This window comes from Thunnus albacares, chromosome 22 (assembly GCF_914725855.1).
Source record: "Thunnus albacares chromosome 22, fThuAlb1.1, whole genome shotgun sequence".
Lineage (NCBI taxonomy): Eukaryota > Metazoa > Chordata > Actinopteri > Scombriformes > Scombridae > Thunnus > Thunnus albacares.
In genome coordinates, this window is record NC_058127.1 from 4202232 (window position 1) to 4224176 (window position 21945).

Sequence of the window (21945 nt, forward strand, 5' to 3'; positions counted from 1 at the left end):
ATATAAACAGGAAATTAGAAATAAAGGCCTGGTTCTCACTGCAGTTGAGGTAAACAATCTTACTTTTTGCCTCTTTTTTTCCTTTGTTCTTTTTCATTTTTCTTCTGTTTTGACTTTAGTCTGACTCTAGTCTTGTCTATCAACATCTCTTTTCTCTCCTCTCTCTCTCTCTCTCTCTCTCTCTCTCTCTCTCTCATGTTTTATTCAGCCAGGTGGACCGGGGTGTCCCATTTCCTGCGGCGGTGGCAGCAGCAACAGCAGCCATCTTGGTCGAGGGCACTCTGACTTGGCAGTTGGCTTCACGCTGCCACCACTCGCTCGCTCACTCGCTCAGCTCTAGTTTTTATGATCCATGTATAAACACACACATGCTGAGATGTGTCCTAGATTCAAGTCTCTGTGGCCATTTAGTTGGCGTTAATATCAAGTTTTAATGTTCCAAACATAGCACGGCTTCCTCCTCACCTCTGATTGGCTGATTCACTACTGACAGACAATAAACACCCACCTGAGGACACAAACCCAACAAACCTTAATTAGAAAGAAAGAGCGCTCACTCTCTCTGACTGTCATCTCCTGCACACTGTCTTCCTCACTTGCAATTAGAGAAGATTTATTGGGAACAATGTTTTGTTAACCTGATGAACGTCTGTGTACTGAAACATTGTTCCCAATAAATCTTCTCTAATTGCAAGTGAAGAAGTCCGTGCAGGAGTTCTCTGTCCTACTATAGTCGACCCGTGGTCTTCTCCGACACACCTGTCGATCTACAGGATCGCAAAAAGTTCTGCTCCTTGAAAACAAACAAAATCCAAATAAAAACCACTTCCTGGTTAAATAAAGCTGATGTCATTGATAACGCAGCAACGTTATCTCCTCACTAAACAGAGATAATCCTGATTAACTGACCAGGTTCTTGCTAAAGCTGCTAAAACTGAAATTTTGATAAAAGTCTTCCGTATCATATCCAGTAGGGGTGTGTCCAAATACAAATACATTATTTGGCAAAGCACAAATAGTGGGTTTTTTTTTTTTTTTTTTACGAATATTTGTTTCATACAAATATTTTTAAAAATATTTGTTAGTTAGAGGTCTGTCTGCAATGAGGCGATGAGTAAAGTTGTAGCTCAGTAGTCAGCACAGTTGTCTGTAATCTGGGAGACTCCAGTTTGAGACCTGGTGTGGGGACCTCCTTCGTAAGGTAGATTATATATATATATATATATATATATATATATATATATATATATATATATAAGGTTTATTCATGAACACTTATTGTAACACTTGAATTGTCTAAAATTAAAAGCGTAATAAAAGCAAAAATGGGATTTTTAAGCCTCTTTCCACTTTTATTCAAATACAGATACAAATACAAATACTGGGCTGTCCAGTACCTGTAGATTCACAGGTTGGTCTGTAAACACTTCGCTCATACAGACTGAGGACAATCTCCCAGCTTTTGTTGTTAAAACTAGATAGAAACAAGAGAGTCCAAAAAAACCTGCATTGTAGATCCAATCAAAAGTCTTTAGGGCAGCCTTTCATATTGGGCCGGAGACATGCAGATCACTACAGAGGAGAATGGAGGGAGAGCGCCTTTTCTGGTAAGGTGTGTCCTTGACAAAATGTAAGGGCCGTAGGTTTGTTAGCGGCTCTTCTCGCCACCGTTCAAGCAGCTAACCGTGCATTTAGAAACCTCCGGACTTCAGTAAGTGGAAATCTCCGACTGTTTGGTATTACAAGACTACAGTACATGTGGTGTTTTCTATGATTCCCTTGTGTGAAGGGAAAGATTATTGAATGGTTATTGCTGAAGAAGTCACATTCCTACTAGCTTATTTCCACATCCAGCAGTTACGGAGCAACATTATCATTCATTTGGAGTCTTGTTTCTGTCCACCTGGTGAATGTGAGTCCAATATTCACTCTCTTTTAGCTCTGTTTTTGTTCTCCACCAACCCCTGAGGGAAATATCTGGCTCTTTAGTGGCTAAATGCTCCGCTATGTTCACCAGCTAGTCTTCAGCTAACTGTTTGCCGTTTGGTGCTGAGCAGGTAGTGTACAGCGGCTTTTTATAGCTTTTTCTTTGAAAACAGCTGCCTGCTGCAACCGAGAACAACGCTGTAAGAGCAAAACAAAACAGTAAAGTTGCAGCCGGACAGATAAACAATGAGCTGAAACTCACTATAAAGCTCTGTAGAATTGAAAGGAACTGAAGCGTCATGGGATAATTGTCTACAAGCTACACATTTAACATTACAGATGCTCATTTGACCCATTGTTGATTTAAAATATTGATTAGTATAGTGCAGCTTTACTGTGGGCAATAATGGTTGATTTGACTTTTCCCAGATGGACGTTTTCTTTATATTTGTTTACATTTTGTACCATAGAGATTGCATGAAAGTGAATTATCGGTGGTACTTTTTTATTTTTCTATCATTATTATGTGAAGTTTGTGTCAGTGAAAATATTTTGTGAGGTTGGATGACGGATTTTGGGTTTTCGTCTGTTTTATGGTCAACTTTCACTTTTATTCCTTGTTGACATGTTTGTTTGTTATCAGTTGCTCCTGATTGTTTTTTCACTAATTGTTGTTTGTCACTTTTGTTTCTGTATTTATAATGTGATATATTTGTCAGCTTCATCGAGCTCCAGCCGGTTGTATTTGGAGGGGAAACGTTGTTGTCTACGGCACAAAACAGTTCTTACAGAGCAAAAATTTTTCATAATTTAGTGAATTATGGATGACAGAAGACATTTATCCCTTGTCAGGTGGAGGGAGTGGTGGCTGATGGGAAATGAAGTCTGAATTTGGACAAAATCACGGGAATTAAACAGAAGCATCCTGTTTTTCCACCATGAACTCACTGTTTCGTTGACCTTATAATGAACAAATGATTCGTAATTTCATAATAACACACTGTCCCTTTATATTTGAAGGGTTGTGACTTTCTTCAGTGTATTATTTTTTATACTGAATTACAGTTTTAAACCTGCAATTACTTTATAGTGCTTTGTAGTTATGTTTTACTGGCGCTGCATATAATCATCTGTAATTATCTCTCACCTCTGCAACACAACATCCACCCTGCAGCCCCTCAGTTGTAGGTCCCTTTGCTTTTTTTTTTTTCATTGTGTGCATCGTCATGAATAAACCATGTGGATCGACCAGATCACAGCGCCAGCCGTCTCGAAGGTTAATCGACACCAGAGAGAAGACGAAGCAGCTTCATGTCAGTTCACGGTGACAGAAACATGTGAGTTACGGGTCTCTGACGTCTCGTGCTGCCCCCTTTTATTTCAGCTAACGTCTACTGTTGCTTCACAGATCTATTTTGGGCCTCCGTTCCCCGCCTGCTCATCCTCCTCGCGCTGTCAACACCTCACCTCAGAGAGACAACACCGCATCAGACCACACGGTTTTATTTTAAATTCTCCAGAAGCTCTGAGATATAAATGTGATGACAATTAAAACTGAGCGAACACCAGAAACAAATCAGCTGTCTGTTAACACCAGACAAAAACCGCTCACAGAATCCACCAGGAAGAGTTCAAAGGTCATCAACCAGGAGTCAGAGGACGGCTTAAGATTACTGAGGATATTCTAGAGACCAAATCCCCATTTATAAGACCTTAAGGTGTGGTTAAGTTAAGTTTTTCTATCTTAATTATTACATTTTTCATTAATATAGAGTCCTATCCAAAAGTTTTAGGCACTTTAGATGTTTAGATTCTTCTCCATAAAGCAAAACCATCAGGGAGGCATCTGATTGGTCCAAAATGCATCCTGCAGCATGACAATGACCCAAAACATCCAACCAGAGTCATAAAGAACTATCATCATCAACAAGAAGAACAAGGAGTCCTGCAGTAGATGGTCTCTGATCTCACAACCCGATCGCCAGAATACAACGTTTGCATTGTACGTTTCTGCAAACCACAGATACGTTGGATATCTACATTTCAGTGTCGGCCGTTATCAGTTGAATATTGATGTTTTATGATATGACAACACCGTGGTTAAGGTCTGGGTAGGTTTAGAGACAAAAAACACTTGTTTAGGGTCAAGGAAAGAGCATGAGTTAGGGTTAGGGCCAGGGTTAGGGTTAGGGCCAGGGTTAGGGTTAGGGTTAGGGCCAGGGTTAGGGTTAGGGCCAGGGCCAGGGTTAGGGTTAGGGCCAGGGTTAGGGCCAGGGCCAGGGTTAGGGTTAGGGTTAGGGTTAGGGTTAGGGCCAGGGTTAGAGTTAGGGCCAGGGTTAGGGTTAGGGCCAGGGTTAGGGTTAGGGTTAGGGCCAGGGTTAGGGTTAGGGTTAGGGTTAGGGCCAGGGTTAGGGTTAGGGTTAGGGCCAGGGTTAGGGCCAGGGTCAGGGTTAGGGCCAGGGTTAGAGTTAGGGCCAGGGTTAGGGTTAGGGCCAGGGTTAGGGTTAGGGTCAGGGTTAGGGTTAGGGCCAGGGTTAGGGTTAGGGCCAGGGTTAGGGCCGGGGTTAGGGTTAGGGCCGGGGTTAGGGCCAGGGTTAGGGTTAGGGTTAGGGCCAGGGTTAGGGCCAGGGTTAGGGTTAGGGCCAGGGTTAGGATTAGGGCCAGGGTTAGGGTTAGGGTTACGGCCAGGGTTAGGGTTAGGGCCAGGGTTAGGGTTAGGGTTAGGGTTAGGGCCAGGGTTAGGGTTAGGGTTAGGGCCAGGGTTAGGGTTAGGGTTAGGGTTATGGTCAAACCGTGCTCTCTGCTGATTTTCAACTTTCTTCCAACAAACTTCCTAACCATCCACAGACCCCTCCTCCTCCTCATAATAAGATTCAGTTCATATAGATCTCATGTGAACTACGTCACTTTAGAAATGTTGATATGATACATATTACACGTGTTGAAATGTAGAGATTCAACGAATCTGTGGTTTGCAGAAACGTACAACGCCGACGTTTTATTGTCAACCAGGCTGGATCTCAACATCATGGAGTCAGTCTGAGATTAACATGAAGAGACAGAGAGACGCCGAAATCCACAGAAGAACTGTGTCAACTTTTCCAAGATGCAGGAACAACCGACCTGCCGAGTACCTGAAACACTGAACCGTGGAGAACTGCTGCTGGTTTAAAGACAAATCTGCTCACATCAAATATTGATTTACTTTATCTTCTGTTTACTGAACTTTGTATGAAGTTAATAAATAATGATGGTTTTCGCACAATAAACTGAGACCGAGGAACAAGTGAAATGTCTTTCCAATATCTGAATTAAATCGCTGAAAAAATATAATCTATCATCCAAATATGATTCAACAGCAGCCTTATATGTCTGTTTTGGATGGATTACGTTACATAATGAATAACGAGTCTCACTGCTGTAGGAGACACGTTCCAGTAAAGAGGACGTTTCACAGATCATGTCGTCCTCTGGAGCCGTCTGAGCGTTCAGGACTCTCTCTCTCCGTCTCAGCTGCTGCTACTGCTGTACTTTTTTTATTTTTATTTCCTGTTCTGTTCTGCTGCAGTGACCCACTTTCCACCTCAGGGATCAATAAACATCATCACCTCTCTTTACGAGCATCACTGACGAACGCAACGAAAGTGCAGGAATCCGTCCCGATGACAGACAGCCGGGACAAAAGACTCTCAAACAGGAAACGTTTTACACTTTTTCTTCTCTCCGTGTTGATGTTGATCCACATTCTTTTAGTTTTTAATGACGTTAGTGAAGCTCTCGGGATCGGATTACTGTCTGAAATGTGTCAAACAAATAACATTTTTATTGATTTAGACTCAGTTTCTCAGACAGCTTGACGGAGGATAAACAAACGGTTGAAAAAGTCATTTAAAAAGGTTTTTGTTTGTCCATATTTCTCCTTGTTGATGCAGCTATATTGATTAATAACACAATATTCCATTAAACTCCGATTCTACAAACAAATATTACATGATGTCCATGCCTGGGTTTTGTTTTTAGCTTTACTGATGATGTGTTTTAAGCTTTACATGCTGGATTGAGCTTTGATTCTTTTGGCTGCGGGCAAATAACAGTCATTTTTTTATTATTAATTCATCTGCCGACTATTTTCTTGATTCATTGTTTTGTTTTGTCTATAAAATGTCAGAAATCAGTGCAGAAGGCCCCTTATCATTCTGTCAAATGTCTTGTTTTTCTTACAAACTGAACACATCGTCACATTTCAGATGCTGCAACCAGGAAATATTTGACGTTTTTGCTTAACCCTCAGGGGTTAAAACAGACAGCGGTGAGAGGAAGAGGAGGATGAGTGAAGAGACGTCAGGTGTCCGTCAGTCTGATCCGTGTCTCTGCCTTCATGTCACATTCAGACTCGGCATTAAAGAGGTCAACAGGTCAAAGAGATTCCTCATAAATCTCTCTGTTTGTTTCTGCTCCCGTCAGCTTCTTTTAATCTGAATTGAAAAGGTCATAAAAACCTGCCGGCATCTGTTGAAGCTTTTCCTGTTTCTCTTCATCTCGACTGTCACAAAGCATCAGCTGTGGAGCTGCAACGTTTGTTATGACTATTTTGATACTCGAATATTTGTTTTATGTCATTTTTAAAGCAAAAATGAACAAATTGCTGGTTGTAGCTTCTCAGTTTTGTGGATTTGAAGCTTTTCTGTGTCACACATGATCATAAACTGATTATCTTTAGATTTTGGACAGTTGATGAGATAAAGGAAGATATTTGAAGACATCGCCTTGAGTTTAAATTAATTTATAACGAGCATTTTCACTATTTTATAGACATTTTGTAGACAAAACAATGAATCAAGAAAATAATCAGCAGATTAATTGTTATTATTAGCTGAACAATTTCATGATAAATAATGTGGGGTCTTAATGATGGAGGGATGTTTAGAGGAAGTAAAGGAAGATGAAGGGATGACAGGAACAATAACAGGTTGGTGTAAAGGAGGATGTGAAGGAGTGATGTAAGGACGAAGGGAGACGGGGAATGACGGAGGAATAGGAGGATGTGTGATGGAGAGATGAAGGATGGAAGGATATTTAGAGAGTTAATAGAGGGATGTAAAGGAATATAGACGAGGAGGGATGTTGAACAAGATGAAAAGGGGGATGATGGAAGGATGTGTAGATGATGATAGAGGAGGGATGATAAATGTAAATGAAGATAGGAGGATGATGAAGGGATGACTGAAAACGTAAAAGGACGGAGGAGATAGAAACATGATAGAGGGATGTAAAGAAAGGATGAAGGGATGCTTAGAGAGAAGACACAGATAGCTAGTGGAGAATAGAAAGGATGGATAGATAAGGAAGGAGTGGAGGGATGACAAGAAAAATTGAGAGACGGAGGTGCCATTAAGGGGTGAAAAAAGGAGGAAGGAATGATGGAGGGATTAAGAGACAATTAGAAGGATGTTTGGAGCGACAACGCGGCATGATTTGAAGGAAAAAGAAAGATGGAGGATTGATTGAAGGATTGATGAGGGGAAGCAAATGAAAATGAGAGATGACAGGAAGATGAAGGGATGATGACAGATGTAAAGGGAGGGAGCGGTTGGAGGAATGAAGGATGGATGAAAAAGCAAAGGAGAGAGAAGAGATGAAGACATGATGGAGGGATGTAAAAGGAAGTTAGAATGGATGGATGAATACTGGAGAGAAGAAAGGTGGAGGGAGGGACGATAATAGATGGATGAAGGATTATTTAGAGGAATGACAGGAACGATAGAGGGATGATGAAGGGATACATGATGAAAGGATGACTACAGGGAGAAAGAAAGAAAAGGGCAGATGAAGGAGAAGATGAAGAGAAGATGATGGAGGGATGTTTAAAGGCATCATAAAGGGAGGTAAAGAAGATGAAGGGATGATGGAGGGGTGGAAGGAGGTGCAGAATGAGGATAGACATGTAAAAATGGACAGAGGGATGTAAAGGAGGATGGAGGGATGACTACAGAGGGAGAAGAAGGAAAAAGGAAGATGGTTGTAAGAATAACGGATGGATGAAAAGACAGACGGATGATGGAGGGATGTAAAGAGAAAGAGAGAAGATGGAGGGATGTTAAGAGGCAACATAAAGAGGAAACGAAGGGATGATGGAGGGATGAAAGGAAGTTGGATGGATGTAAAAGGAGGATGGAGGGAATTCCCTGTTGCGTGCAGCAACAGCCAATCACAGACGGCCTCAGCTCGTCTTGTGTTACGTAATATTACATCCCACCGTCTGTGTTACAGGGGGGTAAACCCTGCTGCTGCTGCTGCCCACCCACCAAAACACCGCGAGAAATCACTCAATATATCATCCATTAATCCACTTCATGTTGAGGAACCAATATCAAGCGTCATTTCTGCGCAATGTGCGTTTTTAAAATGTAAAAACACGCATTTTTATCGTGACAAACAGATATATTTATAATGGGAACGTAAATATTCTCAAATGCGAACACCAAGCCAAAAAAAAGCAGAATTTAATGTTCATTTTAACGATATTTTGTGATATTGGTGCCCACTGGACAACAGGAATAACAGTGTTCACATCACAGTTGCTTATTTTTTTATGATATTATCAGAAAAGCGTGACTGTTAACATTAAACGTGCTGTGATCGCAGAAACAAACAGACGTCTCTTCTTACCTGAGTGGCTTTATGGAACTGCTTTTTCAACCCCGCCACAGACATCACTTCGGCTGCGGAGAAATTAAAATAGAAATATAAGATTTTTTCTTTTTTCTTTTTTTTTTCAAAACAGCCTATGAAGGCTCTTGAGAGTAATTAGGACCGAGCGGCGGTAAATCCTGCTGTTAACGCTGCCCAGACGTCAATATATTGTCCTTTTATTAGGGTGGAATATTTTCACTGGAATCAGAAGCCGATGATTGCCAGACCAAACCCAGCTGGATCTATTTTCAGTCTGAGAGAGAGAGAGAGAGAGAGAGAGAGAGAGAGAGAGAGAGAGAGAGAGAGAGAGAGAGATCGTCTATTGTAAAAGATGGACTATTGTACTTTCTACTCCACTACATTTATTTGACAGCTTTAGTTACTTTCCAGATGAAGATTTGACACAATGGATAATATAACAAGCTTTTAAAATACAACACATTGTTAAAGATGAAACCAGTGGTTTCCAACTTTTTTGGCTTTGACATCTTACAAAAAGCAGTGTGTAGTCGGGGTCACATTTCATATGTCTATGAGTTGTTAACAGCTCCACCAAATAGTGATTTTTCCCTCTAAACTTCTCACATGCTTTCATTTCAATAAATGTTCAAATGATCCAATATTTCAGCAAAAATCAAAGATTAGAGAAAAAGTCCAAACACTGAAAACAGATTTGTGTATCAGAACTTTGTTTTTTCTTCTTTCCTCTCCCATTAATCATCTCACGACCCCTCAGATTTATCTGCTGACCCTTTGGAGGGGCCCGACCCCTAGGTTGGAAACCACTGGACTAAACTAGCTAACTGTATATAAAGTAGTGTAAACTAGCTCCACCTCCAGCAGCTACAACAGTAACATGCTGCTCTAACACTGATGCTTCACAATTAATAATCTAATGATGTCATATATAATAATATATCAGTCAGAGGGACCAAACCACTACTTTTACTGCAATACTTTAACTACATCAAGCTCATAATACTTATGTACTTTTACTGTAATACTTTAACTACATCAAGCTGATAATACTTATGTACTTTTACTTAAGTAAAAGATCTGAATACTTCTTGCACTACTGACATTAGCTTGTGACCACTTACAGAAAAAAACCTCAGTGTGAACAATTTTACGCCCAAAGACATCATCCAATATTTCACAAAAAATTACAATTAATCCACCAGAACTTTCTTCTTTTCTTTCCCTCAGATTTATCGTAACACTGCAATGTTGCATATACATTAATGCATCATTATTAATAATCTAATAATGTCATTTGTAATAATAAACCAGTCACATGGGACGTTTTACTGCAGAATAAACACTTTTACTTCTGATACTTTATGTACATTTAATTGTTAATAAGTCTGTGTTTTTATTGAAGTAAGATTTTGAATGCAGGACTTTTAGTGTTTTTAGTTGTTGGTTGAAGCCTCCATCTTTCCAACACAAACGATCTTCGGTGACAGAGCGACAGAGAGGGAGCGTCACGATTTCTGTGACGTTATCACGCTGCCCTCCGCCCCCCACGAGCCTCCCCGCGTCGCCCCTTGAGCACGAGATAATTTATTGTGCTCGTGCTGCTATAATAGAAGGATAATAACAATATTAATAAGATCACGTGATCGTAAATGTGACCGCACGAGACGAAACAACATCTGAATGATGAATGAGAGACATCGAGGGGTTTCAGTGTTTCAGCACCATGGACAGCTCAGGAGGGGGCTAATGGTGCATTCACTTACAGCTGGGAAATGAGAGATTTCATCCAGATAGGAAAAAAAATCATCTGAACAATAGAAAACTTTTGTCCAAGTACATTCACACTGGAGACATTACAGAATAATATCACTTTATAATGACAATACGGAGGATAAAAGTGCAATTGTAAAATTGTACCATCACATATTTTAGAGCATATTTCTTTAATAACAACCCACAAAGACTTTTTTTCTGCCAGCTTACAGCGATTTATATTGATGACATTTAAAAAATAAAAAAAAACGAAATTTTTTGGTTGATACAATCAACCAGATGCTTAACTTGTTCAGAGTAAAGATGATGTTAATTTGCTCTTTTTGAGCTTTTGCTGCACTGGAAGTCAAACAACCACAGCTCTCTTTATGTATTAATCTCATGTCTCAGTTTTCCAGTTTCCAAGTTTTTAAAAAACTTATTAACCAGTTAACTATTAACCAAACATTTCAACACACAAGCATTCAGTCTGTATGACAAACATACAATAAATTACTCAAGCACAAGTAAACTATAAAAAAAATGCAACAAAAATGAATACATGAACAAATTTAATAACCTAACGCAATATAAAAATACAATGCATATAATACAATTCAAGAGAAAAAGGGGGATACCATAGAATCTACATTTCCATTTGTTTTCATAATTTAAAGGCATTTTTACATCTTTGTTTTCCTAAAGATTTAAAGAAGATTGAAAATGTTTGAATAATCGTTAATTATCTGTATTTATATGTATATGGAATGCAGCTATTATCACAATATTGCTGCATAAATATTCAAATTCTTTGTTTTTTGCATTAAAATACATATTTGATGTTACTATAATGAAAATCAGAAGTTACATTTTGTTGGCCAGTGGTGGGATACCAGCAGACTTTGTGTGTCTTCGTTGCCACCCAGTGGCTGACTGGAGTTATAGCAGGAATATATTGAAGTAGAACAATAATACTGTTGATTAAAGGGGCCTCTATAGGGTGACCAGATGAGAGTGGGTGTAACTGGGTGTATAACTGTGTGTAAATCTTTATCTGTTACATAAAATTTATTTTATTTTATTAATTTCATCAAGATGGTTTAATTTCAGTACGGTACTACTGTACACAACTAAAAAAAAAACAAAACAAAAAAAACCCAGCCATAATTCATGTGGGCTACAGACATGACAGTGCCCGTCTCAAACTATCAAACAGTCAAATTTTCAGGACAAACAGGACGGGATTCAGGATTCAGGATTCAGGATTCAGGATTCAGGACATCTGCTCATAATTCAGGACTGTACTGAATGTTTCGGGATGTCTGGTCACTCAAGGCACAGCCACAAACACTGAAGAATAAAAACATCACAGGCTCAGCCTTCTAAACAATTAGAGTTCAGTGTGATGTTGTTTATTTCTTACTGAAACAGGGAAACTGTTTTTAAAAAATCTGCAGGTAACATCCTTTAATTACTGTATTCTATCTATATACACAACCAAAAAGACAGATGACTCAAGTGTGAGAAACCTCAGAAGTGCTGTTCACATATGAGAGGTGTGTTTGCATGTGTGAGTACCACACAGCCTCAACCAGCGGGACCCCCCTGCTCTCTTCCTCTGTGGTGGGTTTCAGACATATAACAGTTCTCTTAAGTCACACTATACTTCCTGTAAGAAATTCAAATATGATTTTTACATTCTCACCACCTCTTGTTTTGTCACAGGCAACTTGGACAAAATGGCAACGGTTTATTTCACAGGTGCCTTCATTTTATACCAATTTCCAGAGTAATTTGCAGGTATTTAACAGTTGATTTTTAGGAAATCTTGGTGGAATTTGGTACAAATTATATGAACTGTTGATTCTGTAGTAGACAGGAAATGTGCTAATTGTAGAGCTGTTAAGAAACAACCTAATATGCTAATATGTAGGTTGACATAAACTACATACTGAAGTTTTGTGAGTTAAAAAACTGTAAAGAATCTGGTTTATTAGGAATTTTTACAAATTAACAACTATGTGTGAAATCCAAATATAAATAACCAACTTCACACTTTTTTGTTTTTTCTTATAACTCACCAAATTGCACCAGCCTCTCTGTAAAATGTCCTAAAATTAACCGTTAAATACCTGCAAATTAGTTAAATTAAAGGACCTGTAAGTGAAAGTGTTTTGTTAGCATGAGATGAATGTACAGTATACAAATAAAAATGTAAAGTGTAAATATGTTAACGTCATAATATTTCATATCTGTGTGTAGTCTATTCCATCTCCATGATGACATCATCGCTCCTGTCCTCTGCAACAAGCTGACGTGCTACAACATGAAAGAAGAAAGAGGGATGAACACAGCAGAAGAAAACATTAAAATTCAAACTGTTGGCACACACAAAAATATAGGATAACCTTTGACCTGAACAGCCACAAATGCAGATACTTATTTGGGTCAGTAGTGTTAGTTTTCACCTCTTCTCTTGTCTCTGTATATGAGTCCCAGTATGATGGTGGACAGCAGGTAAGGAGTCCCCACGACTGCAAGGCTTATCAGTCTGCAGACGGACACCAGCGGAGCTCCGTCAGGAGCATCAGGAACTGCCGGGTCTGAAACTGGACAGAGATTTGTGAGTTTTATTTTCAATGCACAAGTTTAAATCTGACAAATTACATATATGCATGAGATCTGTGGATCTTAAGGAAGATAGCTGCTAGTAGCACATTTACACATGGAGCTGCTGCTGTATCAGAAGGTTCAACTTCTGTTTTGTGTTACAACACTGATAAAGCCCCAAAAACAAATATCCCAAATTCAACATGCAAAAGAAAGCATTAAATTAAGCTTAAATGTATAGATTGCAGTTAACCATACATACATACAGTACACTGCATGGTTACTACTACTTACTACATGATACTAAAGAAATTTAGCTGAATATTAACAATGTCATCCAGCTTTTCGCCTGCAATATATTGTAAATATAAATCATACTTCATAGTAAACATAGCTATATCTTTCATAGCTGTGAGTGTATGCATGGCTTTCCATAGATACTGCATACTGAAGTGGGATTTATGTAAATATACACTCATGTAAGGCCAAGTAGTGTCTCCCCCAGATTTCACACTCAAAACATGCAGCAAGCTAAGAGGAAATTTTGGGGTGTAGCGGTAAATTTAACAATATCAGGAGGTAAATCATTCAAACCTAACTTGACGATATATCTGTTAAAGGACAGGTCTGGGGCTCTACTGGAATATCTTTGTACAATTAACAGTTAAAAACTCCTTATTTATCTTCTACTGGCCCTTTATGCAGCCACTCAGTTCAGCCTCTGTCTGAAACAGGCCGTTTTAGCTCCTGTTTCTTTGTTTGTGGGCATGATGTCATCACAAGGAGGAAGTAGAGGTAACTTTACAAACTAAGGTTGTATGCGAAACACCATACTAACATGCTATTTAGTACGCTAAAACAGTATGTGAGATTTTTTAGTACGTCCAAAACCTTAGTATGAAACCAATAGTACATGAAGTGCGTACTATTTCCGGGGAAATATCACAGTATGCAAGCACTGATAATAATTACAACTCAGTGTGTCCAAAATGATACATACTATGGTTTATTCACACAAAAGTATGTTGAACGATAGTACACATATTAGGTATGTAGTGCATAGTATGCAATTTCAGATGCAGCGTAAGCATCCAGAGCAGACTGAAGTCCTGGCTTTTGAGGTAACAAATGACTTGTTGCTGCTATGCAATTTAAATTTTATTGGACCTATCTGCTGCTTTAGATACGGCCAACCACTGTGTACTCCTGGACCGTCTCAGATATGTGGTAGGCATTCAGGGAAAAGCATTACAGTGGTTTACTCTAAATCATACCCACAACAAAGATCTGTATCAGTTATAATCAATAATTTTTTAGCTTCTTCTGCTACTGTCTTCTGTGGTGTACCGCAAGGCTCCATCCTAGCCTAGCCTCCATTTTATTTTCATTGTACATGCTTCCACTGTGGGCCTTCTTTAAGAAACAACACAACAGATCGATTACCCAAAAACGACATATAGTGACAGATGTCATCTAATGGCCGTAGTAATTATGTCGTATACAGATTTCCTCATTCAGAGGAGGAGGGTGGATGGAGGCATTAACCCAACAGTGGACTTTGCCACAGAAGACAGCTGTTTGTTTCCAGTTTTTTAAAAAGCGTAACTATGATCGTCCCCTAACCTCAACCCCATGGTTATGATTGTAGCCATGATGACGAAGGTCGCCTAACTTTAAAAAAGTAGTGACTTTAACCCACTCCATGTTTCTATTACCTAAACAAAGTGATCATTTTAACCCAAACCATGACCTTTTCCTAAACCTAATCAAGTGGTTTTTGTGCCTAAACCTAACCAGAGCATTGTCACATCATAAAATATCATTTTTTAACAGTGATGTGTAACGGTTTTGGAAAGCACACACAAATGATGTCCTGCCGATTACTGCTGATAGGGACGCCAGATTAGAAAACGCTCCTATGTGTCATTCTAGAGTCACATGGTCAAACCATGTATTTGGTTTTTTAATTTGGAAGAGTTATTGGAAATTCAACATCCTTTTACAGAGACAGTTTTACATGCCTTTATTACCTCATATCTTGATTACTGCAACTCCCTTTATGTGGGTAACAGTCCTCTCTGCAGCTGGTTCAAAATGCAGCAGTGAGACTTACCACAGGTTACCAGTGAAATATAGGATTTATTTTAAGATTTTTTAATTTGTTATCAAAGCTGTGAATGAATTGGCACCAGCCTACATCTTCGATCTCCCTGGTCTATATTCTACATCCAGACATCTCAGATCTTCTAATCAGTTACTTCTCTGTTTTTTTAATTAATTAATTTGTTTTAATTTTGTCTAACAGTTATTTATCATCTTATTTTTGTTTTGTTTAAATTACTCAGCTGTATCTTAAAATTCTCTGTAATGCACTTCGGTCAACTCCTGTAATTTTTAAATGTGTTCTATAAATACATTTGACTAACTTGCACATGTCATGTATAAGATTGCTTTTTTTATACTTCACTACCATGGATTTAACAGCTAAAAAAGTAAAATGACAGTATCACAAAATCCTGTGGTTGACCCTCTTCACTTTCACACAAACAAACCACACCAGAATTTGTTTAGAAGCACAAAGCGATCCACCTTTTAGGACATTTTCAAACTTATGTTGTTAAGTAAGGTCGGCTGGTTTTCCCCTGTGATATGATTCATCTGAGCAGATCTGAACACAGCACTTGTTCTCTTTAGAGGAAGTGGACATGGTGAGGAGTGAACATTCTCACCAAAATACATTTTGGTTCACTTGAATTCATCTCTGTGCATTTCTTTTGGACTGTACTAGAATTCAACTGACAGCAGCCAAAAGCAAACTGAACCAAACAGACAATCAAACCAGAGTTTTTCTATGAATACTACTATATGAATCTACTATATGAATTCAGAACAGAGAAATGACAGCAAGTCCCACAAATGGGTGACTGCTACAATTTTAACCAAACCAAACATGTCAGGTGTAAAAGCAGATAAAAACATATTGCTATTACATAGTTTGTCCGCCTTAGAGCATTATATATTTTTCAACACTAAAATATCCCACTCAGTACATACTGTATCTTAAATAACCAACTTTAGGGGAATCAAAGCAAAAATGTTTATGTGATTGATTTGTCATATTTTCAAACTGCCAAATTTTGATATGTGTACAGACCTAAAAAAAAAATCCAAGGTTCTAATGAATCTCTCTGTTGGCTTTCCGTATTTTCCCATCAACCAAACAGTATAACAATATATGCAAGAGTATGCATCTCTATGGAAGAAATTACAATAACTGATATAAGAGTTTTGAGTTTTTTCACCTGACCTATCTAACAGAACATACCTGTAACTATAAGGTGTAAAGTATGGCTTTGTTCTCCTGAATCAGACTCATACCAGTAGAGTCCAGTATCTAACGGGTACATTGTCATGATGGACATTTAATTAATATGGCACCATCCCTTGCAGACTGCAAACCAAAGCTCTTCGCTGAATGCAATACATCAGATTTAGACAGAACACAATAGAAAAATAAAATAAAATAGTAAAGTACAGGGTATAGGCAGGGTTTTACACATACCTGTACCATATCTGTACCATGGTTAATTTGTTATTTTGTATTATAATTGAAGAAATAATTTTTAATAGAGTTCACCACAGATAGCTGTCTGCTCTCTTAATAAGGAGCGTATTGACATCATGGGACATAGATGATGGTTCATTGTTCAGTGTTTTAATCTGCCCTTATACGTTTTCCATTATTTTGTAAGAATATACATTTAATAAGATCCACCAACTTTACAGTAAACCTGATCATCTTGAACATGTTGATCTGATAATAAACGATTTTATACATTATATTGTGTACTATAGTGTCATACTGGACATACTGGGTGAGAAACAGATAATTACCAGATCAAAATGGCAACCCAATCGCCAGAAAAAAACGTTGGCATTGAACGTTTCTGCAAACCACAGAAACGTTGAATATCTACGTTTCAACACGTGTAATACATATCATATCAACATTTCTACAAACGCAGCATATTAACATTTCTACCCGTTGTATAATGATGTTTTATGGTGTGACAATGCTGTGGTTAAAGTCTGGTTAGGTTTAGGCATAAAGACCACTTGGTTTTTCGCCAGAAAAACAGCTGCAAATGTCCTTACGTCTCGCTAAAAACACCCACCCGCTTTTCCCGTTGAAACGGGAAGCAGTTTCGAGGTGGTCTCGAACCGTACATCAACATTTCTACAAAACGTATCATCTCCACATTTCTGAAGTGACGTAGTTCACATGCGATCTATATGAGCTGATCTTTCTATTAGGGTGAGGAGGGGCAAGTGGTTGGTTAGTAAGTTTCTTGACAGGAAATCAGCAGAGAGTGGTTCGAGACCACCTCGAAACTGCTTCCTGTTTCAACCGACAAAAGCAGGTGGGTGTTTTTAGCGAGACGTAAGGACATTTGCAGCGACCAGGCTGAAAATGGATATGTAGTGGTTTTAAAAACACAATAAACATACTGTACCAGTAACAGTGATGTTGACACTGATGCTTCTCTCTCGAAGAAAAGCTGCATCTGAAACCAAGAGATAATTATTTTTTAAAAGTTTCAAATGAAACAAACATGAACATTAATTAATTAATGATTGAACCCTTCACAGAATATACAACATTAAACCAAATTGTAGGAAAGTAAATTACATCACAGATTCAAAAGGTTCATGTCAACCTTCTACCTTGATTCTTTAGATGAAAGAATGATGCAAAAACCCAAACAAAACATTAAAGAGTATTTCTTGGATTGTATATTTGTTACTCACCACTTTCCTGAACTTGCTGAATGATTTCAAGCATCACTGGATGAACAAAGGAACAGAGTTGTACATCAGACATCAGATATTTTGACGTGCAGGACTATGAAAAACTTGTAAAAAGAGAAGAAACCATGACAGGTGAGAACTCACACAGTCTGAAGCAGAGAGCTGTGACCTCCATGCTGTCTTGCTGCTGACTGTCTGAGTATCAGACTGAATGCAGCTTAATTATAATGTAGGTCAGAACTTCCTCTTCCGGTGGTTTGACATTCTTTGAGTTATAGGCTCTCAGTCAAGAGGGGTCGACCATCCCTGACTCTCTGATTGGTTCAAGTATCCCTAAATTTAGTGTAACCTTTACCCTGCAGACAGTAAATATGTTCTTTCTTTTACTTTTTTGCCCCTAAAGAGTCTCTGTACATCACTGCTGCAAGAAACCTAGGAAGTAATCTGGTCAGTAGTCTCCAGTGTTAAATGTAAAAACACCCAGTAAATTAAAATCACTTAATTAGGTCAAAGTAACAGTATTTCAATTAAAGTAAAACTCCTGCATTCAAAATGTAACTTGAACCTGCATTAACTGACTATGATACTAAGCTACAATTTAAAAATACAGGGTTTCTCAATAAGGTCTCTCATTATGCTGTATGTCCTGGAATAATGATCTCACATGTATTAAATCACTAATGGAACTGCTTTGACAACTTGTGGCCACAAGATGTCCCTGTAGAATGCGAGTCTGTCAAATCAAAGAGTAAACAAGGGAAACAAGAGCTGAATCTTCCATATTTAAAAGGTGAGAGGAATGAATGAATCAATGAGATGAAAAGGTAATTCACTGCATACAACCAAATAATGACAAAAACAAACAGAAAATACACTTTTTTTGGGTGTTTTGGGTTTCTTGTTTATCAGATAGTCCAGTGACGGGTTCACAATTTTTCGAGTGTGTCTTAAATCAACAGTCAGGAGCCTAAATGAACATTGAAACCTGTTTTTCTTGCTGTAATCATTCCTCCTGTTCATACTGACCATTAGAAGATCCCTTCATAATGCACTTACAATGTAAGTGATGGGGGACAAAACCCACAGTCCTCCTCCACAGACCACAAATGAAGTGGTCAGAAGTTGCTGTTGTATCAAAGTGAAATGTTGCTCAATAAATCTAGTTTGAGCTCAATAACACACTGTCCTACATATTTCCACTGATGAATAAACTGCAATGAACTTGAACTTTGTACTTGTCAGCAACAATAACAAGTTATGACTAGTCATAAAAAGTTCACTGAAGTGTCACTGAGCAAGACTTTCAATCTACAGCGTACCAGAAAGGATTAAAGCAAAATTGTTGTTTTCATTTTAAGATTATTAAATGATGTGATAAAAACAAGTTTGTTTTAATATAATGTTAAATACATAATCTCACAAGATTACATGTTTCCATCCCAGTTAATCCTTTCATGCCCAACAGATTTTGATGAGACTGAGACCATAGTAATAAGACTTAAAGGACGGTTCACAATTGTTCAAGTCTGTTTTAAAACAACAGTCAGGAGCCCAAATAAACAGTGAAACATGTTTTTCTTGCTGTAATTATTCCTCCTGTTCATACTGACCATTAGAAGATCCCTTAATAATGCACTTACAATGTAAGTGATGGGGGACAAAATCCACAGTCCTCCTTCTGTGTAAAAATGTATTTCAAAGTTTATCTGAAGCTAATATGAAGCTTCAGCATCCAAATGAGTCAAATCAAGTAGATATCTTTCAATGTTACAGTCTTTTTAGTGCCAAAGTTCCTCTTTTTGTTACTATACTTCCACCACAGCTCAACAGGGAAACACTGTCTGAGGAAACATAAAGAGGGAATTTGATGCTAAAAAGACTGTAAATGTGTCAGATATCCTCTTGATATGACTAACTCAGACTGCTGAAGCCTCATATAAGCTTCACATCAACTTTTAAATGCAGTTTTGCATAAAATTACTGTGTGGACAAGACAAACATGCACATTTGAAGGGAATCGTTTAACAGCCGGTAAGAACAGGAGGAATTACAGATTGATGATTACAGTGAGGAAAACGTCTTTCACTGTTCATATGGACACCTGACTGTTGTCTCAAGACACACTTGAAAAATTATGAACCCGTACTTTAAATACAGCACTTAACTTTGTTCCACCACTGCTACAGAAAAAGACAACTAGCACTACAAAAAAGTGCTAATCTCAATCTAAAACTCATTGTAGCATCACACTGGCCACAGAGCTGCTGCAGATGCACTTTGATGAATACTGAATGTTTCACTTTGCAGACACAAATCTCGTTCTTTGGATGCATCTATTTAAATGGTTCAATGTCTGTCTTATTCTCTCACTTTAGAGAAATGTTTGATACTGTAGATGAAAGAAAATTTTCTAGCAGAAGTAAAATAGCAGATCTAACATTTACCAAATGAGCACTCCCTTTTTCCTTAATCGCTAAAACGAATTATGGTTTTGATTGCAGCTGTATTGTTTCATATCAGTGATCAGTTACCTGGCAACAAGTTCAAAGTTCAGCTGCTCACAAACACAATTCAAAACTCAAACTGAGCTTTGAGAAGCAGAGCCAAGCACCATATTGTGTTTAATGTTTGACTCATTTATATGTTGCTAGATTTGGCCTGTGATTAAGTGCAAAGTCCTGTGTAAATCTCAAATTCAATTTACTTTGCACCATTATAATTTAAATTGTGGAATACTGTTTTCTAATTGTGTTGCTAAACATGACGGCTTTCTTAAATAAAAAATAATAAAAATTAAACAATAAAAACAATACAATAGCAGGAAAAACACTGAATGGCTACACCTGGAAGTCAAGAAGAAGAAAAGCATGGCTGTTACTTCCTTGTTTACAACACACACTAAATCCAATGCATGAGCGATCAGCAGTTGATTGACCAATCGTGTAAGTAAATACACAATAGAGTCATTTCCAGTGGAGGAAATTAGAAACCAAGAGAGAGTCTGGTCTGAGCAAGAAGGACATTAAGTGTTTACATAAAGAAACAAGACTTGTGGTTTCAAAAGAGGAGGGTCACAACAAGAAGCAGGAGGCACACAAACCTTAAATTTATAGAGGGAGATTAATCAGATTGAATAGAGAACAATCAGAAACATAAATGACTTGATAGAAAAAGTGGCAAAGAGACAGAGAAGGATAATAATGACAATAACACTGTTATCACCAGACAGCCAACCGGTAGATGTAAGAAGTTAAAGGGTCAGAGAACTGTGGCTATAATTCAAAGCAATGATGCTGAAATTCCTGTTTAAAAAGTCAGCCAGTTAATTGTGAATTAGTGCAACTTTTTATCAAAAGCAACATTATGTTAATGTTAGCAAAAATTATGAAGTGTAGTGATCTTTTTCTGTAAAATTTCTGTCGATAAGATTTTCATGCTTTAATTATAAAAAAACTCTGTATCTTTTTCCTCGGTCTCAGTTGGAAGGGACTAAGCTGCACCAACCTGGTCTTCCATAAGTGGTCCTGCTAGAAATACAACAATATACCACCGAAAATAACAGACTCAACAGAGGAAACTCCACAACACAAACATACAGAGACAGAATTGTGCAGCACTGAGTCCTGAATTTATGCACAATGTTTCCTTTATTATCAGGGCAGCATGTGATTCTCTCACTCATGAAGAGACTGAGAAGAGTTTCTTCTACAAAAACACTCTCTTTCCACCACCTCGACCTCCACACCTTTTCATTCCACCTCACTACATAAAAGGACATCGCACTTCCTGCATTGGCCCTGAATGTTGGTACTGGATGTAAATTGTGTGCTGCAAAAACACACAATGTGAAAGGAATTACTTGGGATACTAGACTGTAAATTGTGATTAAATTAAATGATGGATTGACATAATGCCAATTAGAGATTTTGATGACAACACATAGCAAGATACCCTGGCAAGTACTTGAAATTTGTGCTTGTGCCACAAACTTAGGGATGAGAAAGGAAACGACAGCTGCCGACACTGTGTCATCAGAGCAGAGCCTACTTTGACAAAATAAAGAATAAAAAGTTTGACATGAAGTTAGAGTCATAAAAAAGGTCATAAAAAAGTACAGAAAGATACAATCATTCATTGGAGAGCTGACAGTTACTAAAACACAGACAAGAATGAGAA

At 38.1% G+C, this 21945-nt stretch overlaps 1 protein-coding gene across 1 annotated transcript in view; it reads right to left on the reverse strand.

Annotated features, from left to right (window-relative positions):
- LOC122974168 (endophilin-A1-like) overlaps positions 1 to 8835 on the reverse strand; it is a 36939-nt gene extending 28104 nt beyond the window's left edge. The window contains exon 1 of the mRNA XM_044342125.1: positions 8596 to 8835. Within this exon, the coding sequence (XP_044198060.1) occupies positions 8596 to 8640 (45 nt within the window). The 5' untranslated portion in view covers positions 8641 to 8835. The remainder of the gene's footprint in view (positions 1 to 8595) is intronic.
- Positions 8836 to 21945: the final 13110 nt, after the last annotated feature.